A 15575-nucleotide genomic window follows, 5' to 3' on the forward strand; every position below is an offset into this window, starting at 1 on the left:
CAGGCCTGTAATACCTTATCCAGGTTCTCCCGAAGATTCTGGAAAATTGGCTGCTGCTCACATAAGTCCAACTTCTTGATGAAGAAAAGCAGCTCCCACCACTCAGCCTGGGTAAGGTATCCTAATTCCTCATTCTTTTGAGGCTCGGGCTGCAGGTATGGCAAAGAGTAGAGACCATCCACAGGCTTCCAGTCCCAGGAGGGGAATGCTGAGGATACAGGCATAGGGTGTCAGCACCCATCAGGAACAGAGTCAGTTTCTCAACCTCTGGTGCAGCTCCTGGTCAGAAGTGGTTTCATCCCAGTCACTACTTCTGACATGCTATCCATGTCCCCTCTTATGCCTACCTGTGCCCAATACAGCAGCCCCTGTCCCCTTCTCCACAGCTGCATAAGCCATATCCTCAGTAGCTTCCTCAGGACCCAGGATCTCCAGCATGTGCCAATGCACCCAGTAGGTGCGGCCCGTTGACTGCCAAAAGACCTGGTATGAGGGAGGAAGAAAGAGGGAAGAATAGAGAGGGCCTGAAAGAACATGCCCAAGCCCAGATCTGGGACACACCCTCACATCCACACCTGGCTAAGCTTGGAAAAACCTTCGTATAGCAAAAGGCTTCTTTCCCCTATCAGGAGTGGACCCTGCCTCTCTTCCTAACCTTGATGGCCTCTGCTCCCACACTCTCTCCTTGCCTCCTTGACTGGTGGTGGGGACGAGGTATCTCTATATATCAGTTCTGCTTCCTAGGTGTGATTCTCTCCATGACCTCACAGCCTACCCATCCCTTCCACATTTTCTCAGCCCTCCAAATGGTGCCCCCTTAAATGCTGACCCCTTTTACCATTCTAATTCCCCCCTCCTTAGGTGGCTAGCCACAGCCTCCTACAGGGAAGCCCCAGCTATGACCCACCCAAAACAGATCCCCAACAGTGCCCTACCACCATTTCCCACTCACCTGCACAGGGGGCACGCCATTGTTGCTCTGCCGGAACTCACCCTCGTCCCCAGCACTGATCTCCTCGTAATCATCCAGCATCCGCACTCGCATCCCTGGCTGCAGAATCTGCTGCATATACTCACCATAGCCACTACGGCTAGAGAATTCAGAGCGCTGACGGAAGGCCCGCCCTTGCCTTCTGGGGGTGGTGACAATGGTAGGGAGTAAAAGACTGGGGCCTGAAATGCAGGGCTGAAAGATGGACCGGGTCGGTCGGGGTGGCAATGTGCCCTGTTCACTGAGGTTCCGGGCCCAGCCCATGCTCCGCACCAGCTCTGAAATGAGGTTGCCCACAGCCATACTGAAATCCAGCTCCCGCTGTCCCCGGCATTTCTCCCTTGTGGGGCATGGGGAGCTTTGGTCTCCAGCTCCTGGCTCTGGACTGTTATTCAGCTGATCCAGCAGGGAAGTGACACATAGGTAGCGCTTCACCAGGGAGAAAAGCAGCTTTCCTGGGATCTGTAGGACACAATCCTTGGCATAAATTCATCAGTTCTTGGCATAAATTCATCTCCTGCTGGATTTAACCTTTCCCTTTTCCCCTCAATATCCTGCTCTACAGAAAAATACAAAGGCCTCATCCCCAGGCCTGTAGTTCTCAAACTTTGATTTGTGTAAGAAACACATAGGGAGTGTCTTGAAACACAGAGTCCTGGGTTCTAATCTCAGAAATTCTGAATGGGGAGAGGTTGAGAAGGGTGGCATGAACCTTCATTTTAACAGGCTCCCTAGGTGGCTCTGGTGCTGATACACAGTCCTGAACCACATTCTCAGAAATGATGCCTTAGGGGCCGGCCCCGTGGCGCACTCGGGAGAGTGCAGCGCTGGGAGCGCAGCGGCACTTCCGCCACAGGTTCAGATCTTATATAGGACTGGCCGGTGCGCTCACTGGCTGAGCGCGGTGCGGACGACACCAAGCCAAGGGTTGCGATCCCCTTACCAGTCCCGAAAAAGACAAAAAAAAAAAAAAAGAAAGAAATGATGCCTTAGGGGCCGGCCCCGTGGCGCACTCGGGAGAGTGCAGCGCTGGGAGCGCAGCGGCACTTCCGCCACAGGTTCAGATCTTATATAGGACTGGCCGGTGCGCTCACTGGCTGAGCGCGGTGCGGACGACACCAAGCCAAGGGTTGCGATCCCCTTACCAGTCACGAAAAAGACAAAAAAAAAAAAAAAAGAAAGAAATGATGCCTTAGGCCTGTTTATAGCAATTCCCCAACAGCTGGCAGAGTACCTGAGGGAGATGAATGCCCTCAAAGGCCATGCAGTGTTCTTCAGAGGACGTGGTCTCTGCAAACAGCTCCAGCAAAGTATAGCGGCTGTCAAAATCCATGTGCTGCTCAATGCCGTCTTGCTGACTCAGTGATAGAAGGACGTGAGCCCGACTCCCTGTAATCCATACCCAATCTGTATCTTTCCTCAATTCCCAGTACTTTCTGCCCGCCTTTCCTAGACTCTCTATTCCCTACCCCAAAGGCTTTCAAACTTCCTGTGAATGAGACCCACAGCAAGAAATACATTTTACATGGTAACTTGGTACAAACATACACACATAAATGAAACATATTTCATGCTATAAAACTTACCCTTACTAAGCGTTGTGCACTGATATTTTATGTTTTTAAGAAAATATTGGGCCGGCCTGTGGCTCACTCGGTAGAGTGCGGTGCTGATAACACCAAGGCCACGGGTTCGGATCCCATATAGGGATGGCCGGTTCGCTCACTGGCTGAGCGTGGTGCTGACAACACCAAGTCTCTTGCTTTGCAGAATCCTCTGGGCTGAATGTGGTTCTGTGTTAGTACAGCCATTGTCAAATTTTGGAACCCCCACTTATGGAGTGTCAGGGGTTCCACAAACTTAAGTAATTTCTGCCAAATATTGAAGAGAGTTTTTTTGTCAAGAGTAGCTAATTCATAGCCTTTTACTTAGCTAGTTCTGTTCACATTTGGTTTTAAATAAAAATCAGCTGCTTAAAAAAAAAAAAAAGAAAATATTGATGGTAACTCACTAAATTGACTTTAAAACCAACTAATAAATTTCAACCCACGGTTTAAAAAAATGCAAATCTACCCCATTATCCTCTCTGTATGCTGAGAATGGATAAACCAGGTGCTATAATTTTATCCTGCTTATGTACCTTTAATAGCCTATTAATCTATATTTTTCCTTTGCATCAAATTGATATTCACCAAATACTAGATGTTCTTACAGAGTTGGGAAATCTCTCTCTTTCTGTGCCTGCTCCTTGTGGCCCCATTCTCTCCAATGCTTTCCTTCTTCTCCTAGCTGTCTCTTACCAGCATCGTGGGCTGCCAGAGCCTGCAACATCTTGCCCGCACTCCGACGGATCTGAGGCTCAGGATTGCACAACATATGCATGAGCAGGTCCAGGGCTCCTGTCTCCCTGAAGACCCCAGTGAGGGGCCCAATGCTGGCATAGGCACTGAGCACATGGATGGTGTGGAGCACAGCAGCTGTGAGGCTCGAGGTCCCACCTTCTGCCAGCTGTCTGGCAGCCCTGCGTACTAGCACCCGCACATCAGCCTCCATCTCTCCCACTGCCACTTCATCCAGGCCTCCTGGATCTTGGGGAAAGCTTCCTGAACCCCCAGAAGGTTCGTGCTGAGGTCCCTTAGATAGTGCCCGCTCGCCTAACAGCATGGGGCAGTTGGCATAGACCTCGGGGGCTGACAGCCACATGAGGATGTGCTCTGTCTTGCCTTCCTCCACCCCCACTTTGCCCACTTCCCCACACTTCAGGACACTCCATCGGATCAGATATTCAGGACGCCCATCATGCCCAGGCCGCTGTCGAATGAGTTCTTCAGGATATGCCTGCAGCTGGGGCCCTAAGGGCACCACAAGGTCCCCAACTCGCCGTTCCCCTATCATCCTGACCTGCTGGGATACATAAGGAGAAAGATAAGGCAGTATGGGAAAAGAAAAAGTACATGGACAGGGGTGGAATCTTGAGACACAGAGAAGGTGGGTGGTCACTGGTAGGCCACATGGTGGAATTCAGAGGCCAAACAGAAAAGTCAAAGAATAGGATGTAATAAATAGCTGAATATGCTTTGGGATTTACAAGAGAGAATGGATTGAAAACAATGAGGGGATGAAATGAAGGGGTTTAAGAAATGGAAGAGGTTACAAACAAAGAATGAGAAGAGTAATAGGCAAGGTAACAAAAAGAATGATAGTTAAGCATATTCTGGGCAGAATAGCAGGGTGGCTGAGGGATACAGACCAGGACTTAGAAGGATGACACGGGTGAGCAGGAAGGACAGCAGCATGTGAGACATTGGAACCAGAACATGTGAGGAAAAACAGGATGGGGGAGGGGCAGGACAGGGAGTATAAATGAAGGTTAAAGCTGGAATGTGGACATAAAGGTATGGGCCATAGCAGATATAGAAAATGGGGATGAAAGGAGGCTGGATGTGGGGGCTGGGATGACTGGATGGGAAAAGAGTATGAGAATTGTGAAAGGGGGAGGGGCCTATGGACCAGATAAAATTATGGGGGAAAAAAACCAGGTCCCACCCTGCCCTTATGCTATATGCATGGTAAGGGTCCAAGTCAGGTAGATATAGATGGCAGTGGTAATCTTGAGGTTGAGAGGTAGGGAATGAGGTCAGGAAAGAGGCAATATAGTACAGACAAATGTGGCTCTGAATTCTGGCTCTTTCCCTTACTATCTGTGCAGGTCTGGATAAACTGCTTCACCTCCGAGCCTGTTTCCTCCTCTGCAAGATGGTAATAATATTTATACCTACCTCATGAAGTTGTAAAAACTTAATAAGATCATGTAAGATCTTATTACAAGATCAACTCTTGTATGTACAACTCTTATAACAGCTTCTAGCACATAGTAAGTGCTGAGTAAACATAATTTAATATTATTATTCTTAGATGGAGAAGGTAGAGGCAGCCACCAGATAAATGGGAAGTTATTAAGCCAGATTACAAACGGGAGTGGAATGACCAGGAAAAATATGCGTCATATGAAGCAGTGTAGAGGTAACAGGGAATAGTAAGAATAAGAATGGAAGGTAAGCCCAGATGAAGAAATGGTGATCAAGGCAGGGGTCATGCTGGAGTACAGGGATAAAAGATAAGAGTAGAAGAAAGGAGCAAAGAGGAGGGGAAACCAAGAATGTGGACCTCGATGGAGGTAGGGGTCCACTTAGCAATGGCGGCAAGGCTGGGAAGTAACCAGTGGTGTGGCAATGGGCAACTAATTAGCACAGGGATAAGTAAAACACTGGATAGGCCTAAGGGAGTGGGGAGCGTAAAGTCGGCCTAGATCAGGAGCAATAAACTGAGGTGTGGGGGTGAAGTCTGGACGTGGGGATGAGACCAGCGGGCAGCAAGGTCAGGCCCAAGCTTGCAGATCAGGGGGGCGGTGGAGGAGGCCAGCACCTGCCCCAACGTGTTTGGGGGCAGGGTGATAATCGAGCAGCATCGGAGAGGTGGGAGGGAGCGGTCCGAGGAGGCTGACAGGACCGAGGGAATCTCAAAGAGCAATATCTGGTTCCCTTCGTCAGCCCCACGGAGAGTAGGTCAAGGGCCAGGGAGGGGACGGGGCTGGGACCAGGTGGGCACAGAACGCTCCTCTCACCTCCCACCGCCCGGCTTGGCACTCGCTGGGACCCAGTCCCTCCGTCCCGACCCCGCCTCCTCAGCAGCTCCCTTCCGGGTCACACGACGAGGGCACGCACAGCCGGGCATCTACGGGTCCCACAGCGGCCCACGCCAAGCGCAGCGGAACGGCGCGCGAGTGGAGCATGCGTACTACCCGCGGCGACGGCGGAAAAGAGAGCGGGAGTAGTGGGCACGCTGCAGGGGGAACCCGGGATCAAGGTCATGTTTTTCCTCTCTCAGCAGGAGTAGACAGCCTTTTTCATCCACAGCCAACTGTGAAGCCGCCCTCCGCTTCACTGGGTCTGCCTTCCTCATCCTCCATCTCCCATCATTGCGTCCACGCTGAAACATATCAACCCACACTCCGACCCTAGGGCTGCCCTTGACTACTGGAAAGGTCCTGTGTCCATGAGTTTCCCAAAACCTTCAGCATTAGCAATGCTTTGGGTTAGTCGTGTCACTTTTCCTACTAATTAAAATCGCTCAACTCACTGTTGGTCTAAGTTGCACCTAGCAAAACCATGCACAGGAAGAAAGCCCCCACCCAGTCTCCCGCCGCCCCCCGCCCAAATGTTCCTCAAATTAAATTGTATAGAGTTCAATAGCCTTAAACACCCCTTAGCATTTCCGTTTTCATAAAGCAGTCGGGCTTGCCTCTCAGGGCAGCAACATTTGGGGGTTTGAGTTGGGTTCATTCCTCCCTCATTCCCTGTGTAGAAAAACAGAGCCAAAGACCCCACAGTCTGTGCACAAAAATGATACATTTATTGAAAGAGTATTTTTTTTTTTAATACAAAAGAAAGCTCTGTACATAGGACTGTGACCATGTCCACTATTCCTGGGTTAGCATCCCAGGGGAAGTAGAAACCACTGACATACACACTTCACATTCACACACACACACACACACACTCAGGCACACTTGCGCGCACGCACACACACACATCCCAGAGCCACCGAGGAAGGGAAACACCAAGGGTCGCTGCACATACAAAATGCCACCTCATCCCCTACACACGCATGTTCTCCCAAGGCCACGCTCACACAACAACACATTATAACCACTTTGCCTGATTCACTCACTGGGTCTGTCTTTCGTGAGAAGGAGAGGAGGAATTCATTAACATCTCCTCCCATGGGTGGGGGAGTGGGGAGTGAGTGAGTGATGGCGGAGTGAAACAAGAGCAGAGAAAAGGGGCTGGGCAGTTACAGACCTGAGTCCCAAGCTCCCCCACTCTCTGGCCCCTGATTTACCATGCCCCAGCCTTGATAAGCCACCTATACACCCCAGCTATCTCCAGGAGAAAGCCCGAAAAGGTGACTTCCATCTTGGCATCCCGAACTGGGGCAAGACAGCAATGGGGATTAGAGGTTAGGGGTTCTCAAATATGTCGGCAAATCATCCCCTTGATAACTAGGCTGTGCGTAAAATCTTTCCCCACCCCTTCACCCAATCACAGAAGCAGGCTTGTTCCTATTAAAGGCAGTAGTAAGGGGTTAATAAAATCCACCCCAACTGCTACTCTGCTTCTGAAAAAGCTCCTTTTCTGGATATATGTGGTGAAGGTAGGCTCTGACACAGGGTAAAAGACCCTCCCCCTATGCTGGCCTACCCTCAAGGTCTACCCCAAAGGAGGCAGAAGGGGGTGGGGCATGGCCCCTGTACAAATTACATAAATACTGAGGTTACACTTAGAAAAATAAAGTCATTTTCTTCAAGGCTTTTTGTCTTAATTTAAAAAAGTTACAGTAGCTGCTCACTCCCTGGGAGAGCTGCCCATTTCTGGCTCCCCTATCGCACTCAGCCCAAGAGCCGCTCCCACTTCTTCTGACTCCCATTTCTGCCTCTCACCTCCTCCCAGACTCCACCCTGCTCACTGCAACTTGGGCCCCAGGCAGCTGCAGGCCTGGGGGAGCACAAGGCTGCAATGCCCATGCGTGTGGCACAAATGAAATCAGTTGCCTCTACCTGAAACCCTCCCACTCCCACCCCCACATTTGGTCTCCCTCTTCCCTATCGCTAGCAACAGCCCTAAAGGGCAAAAAGAGGCCCAGAGCTGTGGGTCACTCTCCCCACCCCGTTGGGGCATGGCCTGAGGGCCCCTCCCCCGGCTTTCTCCTGGAAAACAATCCAGGACCGGGTAATCCCAGAATCTCCCCCACACACTGGTGGACCCCGAGCTCATGGGGTGGCTCTGTCCCCAGGGGCCCAGCCAGTTCTGGGGAGCCCAAGGGCTCCCCAGGGAAGGGGAGTTTGGGCAGGAAGGGGGACGAGAAAAACGCCATAAAAAAAAGTTAAATATTTAAAAATATATATTTATAGATTTGTTTTCACTTCGTCTCAAATAAAAAGTTCAAAATCAACTTTAAGTAAAGCAGCTGGGAGGAGAGAGGGGAAGACAAGGCGAAGAAGGGAACACCGGTGGTTCCCTCCAACCCAGGAGCCCCTGGAGGTCCAAGGGGAGCGGCAAGGCAGGGCAGGTGGCCCCAGGTACCTGCCCAGTACACAGGCCCAGCTACCCAGGAGCTGAAGGGGCAGAGGGCAGCGGCGTGAGGGAAGGAGCTCCCATCTCCCCAGCTCGCTCCCTGAGGGGCAGGGGCAGGGCTCTTTCGACCCAGCCTGTGGCAGACACAGTGCTGACCTGGAGTCAGCAAGGAGGCTGGAGAGAGGGCCCCTACTGCTTCCTCAGGGGAGGACACGGTGCCCCATCCCACAGAAGGCCTGTGTGTGGGAAGGTGGGGCAAGGTCCCATTGGGTAAGCTAATACTCATGGCAAACATCGAGCCAAGCTGGCGAGGGGAATCTGAGGAAGGACAGCCCCACCATCAAAAGAAATGGGAGGTGGAGCTAGAAGGAGGGGAGGGTGAGGAAGGACTGGTGGAGGGCAGGCAGGCCCATTTCTTTGGCTGGAGTGAGAGGGCTCAGTCCTGCGGCTGCCCACTCCTCCTCCCCGCCTCCCTTCTGCGGCCCGTCAATGTGTGTGTAAAGAAAACGTGAAAAGGCAACAATAAATAAGTGGTGCCGTCCCTTGGGCCATCTGTCCAGGGCGGCAGGGCGGATCATTCACTCTTGGTGCTGTGGGCGGCGTCCAGGTTCACCACCTGTAGCTCGGTGAGGTTGCTGCTGCTTCCAGCCTGCTGCCCTATCACAGCCATCTGGAAGGAAGTGAGTGTGTGAGAAAGGGGTGGGGAGACAGACTAACCAGCTTAGCCTCCCCGCTGCTTGCCTGCCTACCTATCACAGGCCTGACCAGAAAAACACATGGGCCTCCAGGCTAGGGCTCTGACCAACTGGCAATGGGGTCTCCCAAGGGCAAGATAAAGAAGTGGCTGTCTAGGATGGGGTGACAGGTGCCACCACCTACCTGGTGAAGCTGAACTGCCGAAACAGGGATCTGCACTGTCCCAGGTGGTGCTGTCAGGAATACCTGGGAGACACTACCTGCATTAGAAAACCACAGGAGATACTCAAATTGTTTGCTCAAGAGAAACTTCGAGATATTGCAGGAGTGGTGATAAATGCAGAAGTGACTGGGTGAGTCTAGGATGTAAATGCCCAAGAGTAAGCATGCCAGTGTCCTAGGCTGCATGTGAGTGTGAGTGTCTAAGTGCGCATGAATGTCCAAGTGGACAAGCATGGGTATCCAGGTGTGTGCGTGAGCATCCAAGTCAGAGTGTGTGTATTTGTGTAGGAATACGCATGGCATCCAAGTGTGTGTTGTGTGTGTGCATCTGAGGGAGAGGCATTTGAGTATGTGTAAGGGAGGAAACAGTCCTCTCCTCCTCAGCCCCGCCCCTCCACTCACCTTGCTCCTGCACCTGGCTGTGGGACACCTGCATGGTCGATGGTGCCTGGGAGAAGGCATTGAGCACGGTGAGGCTGCCATCAGCCAGGCCCGATGTGGGGGCATACATCACTGCATGGGGGCTAGGGTACATCATGTGGCCACCCACCGTTGTGGGCACGGACGACGTCATGATGGTAGCAGGCAGCGTCACTGGCAAACACAGACATACGTCAGGGAGCTTCGCACTGGTCCCTACTGATAGCCCCCATCCTTCCCCTAGGAATTCCAGGCTCCAGAGCCTTCTTGCCATTTCTCAGGTCAGAAGCTAAACAAGACTTCCTCTGCTCCCTGTCATCAACTAAGAAAAGCCTAATTTTTTCTTGAATACAACAGCACCAAACTTTAATTGTATCCTATCACATCATTCTATTCGATTGTCTATCTGCTGAATTCTCTGTTCCAAGATCCTAATCTTGAGAACAACAAAAGATTACAATGACAGACCCACTCAGAAAACTCAGATACTCCCCTTTTAGGGAGCTTCATCATCCCCTTTTTATTTGTTCTCATTCCTCCTCCTTCTTCCTAAACGCACAGCTAACAAACTCATCTTTTTAACAAGCACTTCTCAAATGTTAATGTACATATGGTTTACTGAGAAGCTTGTTAAAATGCAGATTCTGATTCAGCAGATTTGGGATGAGGTTATCATTCTGCATTTCCAACAAATTCCCTGGTAATGCTGGTGCTCCCAGCCAAAAGACCACACACTTTGTATAACAAGTTCGTAAATAACAAGAACTTAAAAGTAACTTTATTTTGAGAATGTCTTATTTCTGAAATGACCAGAGATACCTGAGTGGAATTGTGGCTACTCAAAACCTACAACACTGTACTACAAGGACACAACAGCTCTCTAAGTCCTCCTGGTAATTAAGCAAATGTTTTCTCTTCCAGCAAGTAATTTCTCCTTTCTAGGCCTCAGGCTCCTCATCTGAATGAAGAAGAGGTGGCTTCAATGGTCCCTAATTTCCTCCTGGAATCCATGCCCTCACTGCGGGGCAGGATTCAAAACCCAGCCATTCTCACCTGAGTTTCCCATAAAGATTAGTCCAAAAGCCTCAGTTTGTACTTTAAGAACTTCTCTGATCTTAGTTACAGGAGGGATACTGTTGGGCCTACTGGAGAGAGGCAGGGTAGAGAGGGTGACAGGGCTGCAAGCTTATACCTGTCCCGCTGGAGGAGGTCTGCGTGAGGTCTGTGCTGCTGTCACGAGAGGGAGACGCTTGCTGTGGGGCCTGGTGCACCTGAATGGCCTGCACTGGGACCTGCTGGGCCACTGCCCCACCTACGAGACATAGAGTCTTACTTGTGCTCTGTCCCACCCAGTTGCCACACTTACCAAGCACCTTCAAACACCTTATTCCCAGGGTCTGGCACACTGGTCCCCGGCTCCCATCATTATCATTCCTGGGAGCCAAAGAGGCCCTTCATGCCCTGAATCTCCTCTCCAGGGGCTTCCATGCTGTGCTCTTGCCCTTCCTTCCTCCTCCCACCCCAGGCCATGTCTCTACCTTCTTTAATTGATCCAGGAGCTGGCAAGGACCCATCAAGGACCCATCCAGTCAGGTAGGAAAGTGGTGGAATGTCTACTGCCCCCATGGCAATGTGGATACAGGGCTGGGCAAGCTACAAAGCCAGAGTGTATGACTGAGACATACTGACAGAGACAGTAGGGGTCTCCGTGGGCAGGGGCATGCCTGCCAACAGGACATAAGAGGATTCTCTCAGGTTTTGGCCCCCATTCACCCTCCTTTTGAGCGTGGAAAGAAGTTCTCCTGGTGTCAGCAATAAACCCACTCATAGCATGCTCAATTTGCCTGAGAGGACTAATCTCTCCCTGTCCCTTGTGACTCACCAGGCATGAGAGTGAAACTAGTAGGCAGCTGCATAAGGCCCCCAGAGGAGACAGGGCCACTGCCCGTACTCTTCAGCACAGTTCCATTGGCACTGCTGACAGCGCTGGGGCTGACGCTAGCAGACACTGGTGCCAGGTAGTTGGTGATGGGAAAGGAGGGGCCGCTGCTGACTTGCATGGTGGTAGATGTGCTGGGTGCTGTTTGGATGGTAGAGGTGGTACCTGGCAGGTTGGTAACTGTGAACACCGGCTTCAGTGTATCCTATATGCAAAGTAAAGATGGAGCAGTGAGCTTCTACCAGACCCTGCTCCTGCAGAAGCTTTGTGGGGATTGAGAGCCCAGACTGAAACCAGTGTGCTTGGGTCCAAATCCTAGCTCCACCTTTTACGTACTGCCTGACCTTTGGCCAAGATATTGAGCTGCTAAGCTTCAGTTTCCTATCTATAAAAGGATAATACCTACCCCATAGGTTGTCGTGAAGATTAAATAGGTTAACATACGTAAAGCACTTAGAGACCAGTACCTGGCACATAAAAAGACCAAAATAAATTATTTGTTGCTCTTATGATTATCATGGTTATTATCATAATCCCCTGAGTTCTCTCCCCCAGTGGACTGTGGTAATCACATTGGCAGGGACCCACGACACCCGGGTCTGTTCCCAGCTCTGGAAATGATCTTCTGTGTGACCCTGAGATAACTACTTCCTTTTTCTGAGCCTCAGTTTTCCTCTTCTGTAAACATGAGGGGGCTGGGCTACTATGTTTTCTTTAAAAGGCTTCTTCCAGCTGATTTGCCACACTTCTGAGATAGTGACTGAAAGTGTTTCAGGGAACTTAGGGTTTGAGAAAGATCTTGGGGGTTCGGCAATGAAGCACTTACTCACCCGGCAAAAATTCCTGGGAATAAATGAGCCCTACTGCTACAATGATTTGAAAATGACTACAGATGATATGACACCAACAGATGGGGGAGCCTAGAGCACTGACTCTCCCCTCAGGGAGTCTTTGTTCTTAGAAGGGGAAGGAGGAAGCTTTGAGCTGAGAACTAAGCCACCTAGCCAAGACGCAAACTGAGTCAACCAGAGGCTCAAAAGCTGGGGGGGGGGGGGGGGGGGGGGGGGGGGGGGGGGGGGGGGGGGGGGGGGGGGGGGGGGGGGGGGGGGGGGGGGGGGGGGGGGGGGGGGGGGGGGGGGGGGGGGGGGGGGGGGGGGGGGGGGGGGGGGGGGGGGGGGGGGGGGGGGTCAGCGCGGGATGTTTGCTAAGCAGCTGGACTCAAGGCTCCTGATTGGCAGAGGCGTTGCTAAGGCAAACAGTGCCGCTCCCTCCCATTGGCCAGTTGTTAAGGCCCGGAAGGTGGAGCTCCCCAGGCAGCAAGGGAGGAAGCCCCGCCCCCTCTCCTTACCGGGAAAAGGAAGAGGGAGGCGTTACTAGGGCCGGCATCCCTAGCAGCAGGCGAATGAGCTCCCTAACTGTCCAAGCCCCGACATCCTTAAGTAGGAGGCTGGCTACTAAGGTAGTCTCCAGCCCAGTCAGCCTGCCAACAGTGCTGTGTTCCCAGGACCCCGGGACCCCGAGTGCTCCCTTCCTACTCCCCCCCACCACCCCCGCTACCCAGCCTGCAGGGAGGGCAGGGCTAAGCTACACCCCCGCCCCCAGCGGGGAGACAGCTGGCGGGAGGAATGCAAAGGCCCTGCCAGGCAGGCGGGCTGCAGGCGGGAGGCCGGCGTGGAGCCCGAGCCGGCCTTATATGGGCACGGAGGCCGCCCGCTTATCTAGGGGGACGGCCTCCTGTCAGGAAAGCCAGGATGGACACCTGTCCTCTAGGATGAGGGACACTAACCCCGCTCCACTCCACATCGGTGGGCACCTATCAGCCTGTCCTGGGCTAAGTAGGGAGAGGGACCTCCTTTCCTTCCCTCCCCTCATATAGGGGACCCAAACACACCTTGGTCTCCCCACTGCTGTCAGATTCGGACACCTGGTAGGTGAGATCTGTCTCTTCAAAGCCAGTGGCACTCATTCTCTGGTCTGTGGTGGGGTCTGAGCGGGGTGGAGAGTCTGGCGAGTTGAGGCAGGTCTGAATCAGTGCTTTGCCGGTCTCACTGGTGATCATGGGCTGCAGTTTGCGGGTGGCAAAGGTATACACATGGCCTGTCTCACTGGCCACCAGCAACAGCACCTGTGTCCCTGTCAGCGTGGACAGCTCATAGGCCTGGGGGGGGGGGAGATGGGCATGTCAGTAAAACTTTTTATCTCTATCTTCCTTGGGAAGTAGGAAAGAGAATTACACAGTGATCTCAAGCTCCTACTCCCACAATAACCATCTCTAGTGATTCTAGGGGGGATACCTATCAGGATATCTGAAGGTGAGCCAGGAGCAGCAAATCTACCCATGCTCCTTCTCTGAGTAACAGCCGCACTGACCTGCAGATACCCCAAGCAAATAGTCACAGCCCCCTGTGATGGAATATATAACCTCAGGGGACATGGAGGGGCCCAGTTAGCTGCTCCCCCCCACAGGTTGGTGCCTGAAGCCTCACAGAGCCCCACACACATCCCTTCCTCACTGACATGACCATGATGGATCCCTACCACATTGGAATTCACACTAAGCATTAATGATGAGTCCACCTAAGCTCCGAACTGTCCTATGTTTCTTCCCAGGAACTACACAGGCCCTAACCTGTTGCCATAGCCTAACTTGTACTGCCCTATAATACTGGACTACCCTTTTTTATTTCTTTGTCTTGGAAAGGAGAGATAAGAAAGGAAGGAAAGAAGAGAGTTTTCCTTCACGAAGCACCTCCTCTCACAACCTTCTCCACTGATGATCAAGTGACAAGGGACACATACAACAGTGGAGTGATGGGAGAGGCGAGCTAGATTAGGAACAAATACCCTGCCATGAGCCCAGGAGGGGGACTTTCAACGATGGCCCCACAGATGCCATCCCCACTCCCAACAAAGTTCCACAAACCACCTTGGAAGCAGCTCCGATTTCAATATGGGGCTGACATAAACACCCGCCAATGTTCCCAAGGTCCTAGCTGCTTGTTTTCCAGTTCCTCTGCTTCCATCCCTTCCCGTTATCTTCTACATCCCAAGATGACTTCTTTCCTCACCACTTTTCACTGGATAATTGGCTGGCAGAGGAGGAATTTCTAATACCTCTGCAAACCTCCCTGTCTTCCACCCAAACCCCAGGCATAGATTCTCCCTATGGCTGGAAATCCCACTTGTCGCAAAGGCAGATGATTCTGCAGCCAGTCCTGCTGGGAGCATGCAGTTTCCGGTGGATGCAGTGGAAGACACAGGACCAGCGCTGGACTTGGTCCCCGCTGCCCAGGGCAGCACCAGTTCTCACTGCTCCCTTACCTGCTCTGTCTCTGTAACTCCGCCTGTCCTTCCAACCAGCACTACTCTAGCCGTGCCCACCTTCCTCCCACACATTCTCGCTCACTGTTGTCATACAGCTCTAGCTCCAGCCTCCTCACCTTCATACCATCTCTTCCACCCCCTGCTTTCTGGCGCCCTCCCCCGAACACCAACGCTCCTCAGACCTACTGACCCTGCGTCTCACTGTCCACCTCCCTGGCAGCCTCGTGGACTTCCGTGACCAGTCCTCACCTCTCACTCTGCAAGGGCCCTCTTCCTCTCGCGTGCCGGTCACTCCCACCTCGGCGCCTTTCCCCTCTATTCCGGACGTTCGCGGTATCTCCCCTCTCCCCACATTTCCCTGGCGGCCCCTCCCCTTTCGCCCTCCCCGGGTAACAGCCATCCCTCCCACACCTCCTGCGGACTCGCCGCCTCTCACCTCCGCCTCGGCTCTGCCTTCCTCCCGGGCTCCCCCTGCGCGTCCCTACCCCTCCCGGTCCCCCGTGGCCAGCCAGCCTCCCAGCTCGGTACCTTCTTCATGATGCCCGTCTTCCTCTTGCTGAAGGTCGTGTAGCGCCGCAGCTTGTTGTCGATGAACTCCATCTTGATCTTCACGCGGCCCCGGGTCTTCTTGCCCGGCTTGGCCCCGCTCACTGCGCCGCTCACCGGCCCGTAGCCCCCCGTGGCCGCCGCCGACGCCTCGGGCCCACCGACCACCACACCAAGCTCCATCTCGCTCAGGCTCCGCTTCAGGCCGCGCCGCTCCGCGCCCAGCTCCTCCTCCTCGCCCGACTCCGAGTCACCCTCGCTGCCGCTGTAGAGGGCCCCCGCGGTGGGCGCCGGGGTGGTTGCC

At 52.9% G+C, this 15575-nt stretch overlaps 2 protein-coding genes across 2 annotated transcripts in view; both read right to left on the minus strand.

Moving 5' to 3' along the window:
• Window positions 1-3886, minus strand: part of CUL9 (cullin 9) — a 42725-nt gene extending 38839 nt beyond the window's left edge. Inside the window, exons 1-5 of the mRNA XM_008566795.1 lie at window positions 3292-3886; window positions 2226-2380; window positions 953-1453; window positions 348-483; window positions 15-208 (exon numbers count right to left, since the gene is read on the minus strand). Of these exons, the coding sequence (XP_008565017.1) occupies window positions 15-208; window positions 348-483; window positions 953-1453; window positions 2226-2380; window positions 3292-3886 (1581 nt within the window). The remainder of the gene's footprint in view (window positions 1-14; window positions 209-347; window positions 484-952; window positions 1454-2225; window positions 2381-3291) is intronic.
• Window positions 3887-6379: 2493 nt separating this feature from the next.
• On the minus strand, window positions 6380-15571 carry SRF (serum response factor (c-fos serum response element-binding transcription factor); the record flags this gene model as incomplete). Its single annotated transcript, XM_008566825.1, has 7 exons — window positions 6380-8794; window positions 9004-9080; window positions 9445-9636; window positions 10655-10774; window positions 11345-11606; window positions 13293-13559; window positions 15254-15571. Coding segments are annotated over 7 exons (1332 nt in total), but the record flags the coding sequence as incomplete, so codon positions are not given.
• Window positions 15572-15575: the final 4 nt, after the last annotated feature.

Source organism: Galeopterus variegatus, unplaced genomic scaffold (genome assembly GCF_000696425.1).
Source record: "Galeopterus variegatus unplaced genomic scaffold, G_variegatus-3.0.2 Scaffold269, whole genome shotgun sequence".
Taxonomy (NCBI): domain Eukaryota; kingdom Metazoa; phylum Chordata; class Mammalia; order Dermoptera; family Cynocephalidae; genus Galeopterus; species Galeopterus variegatus.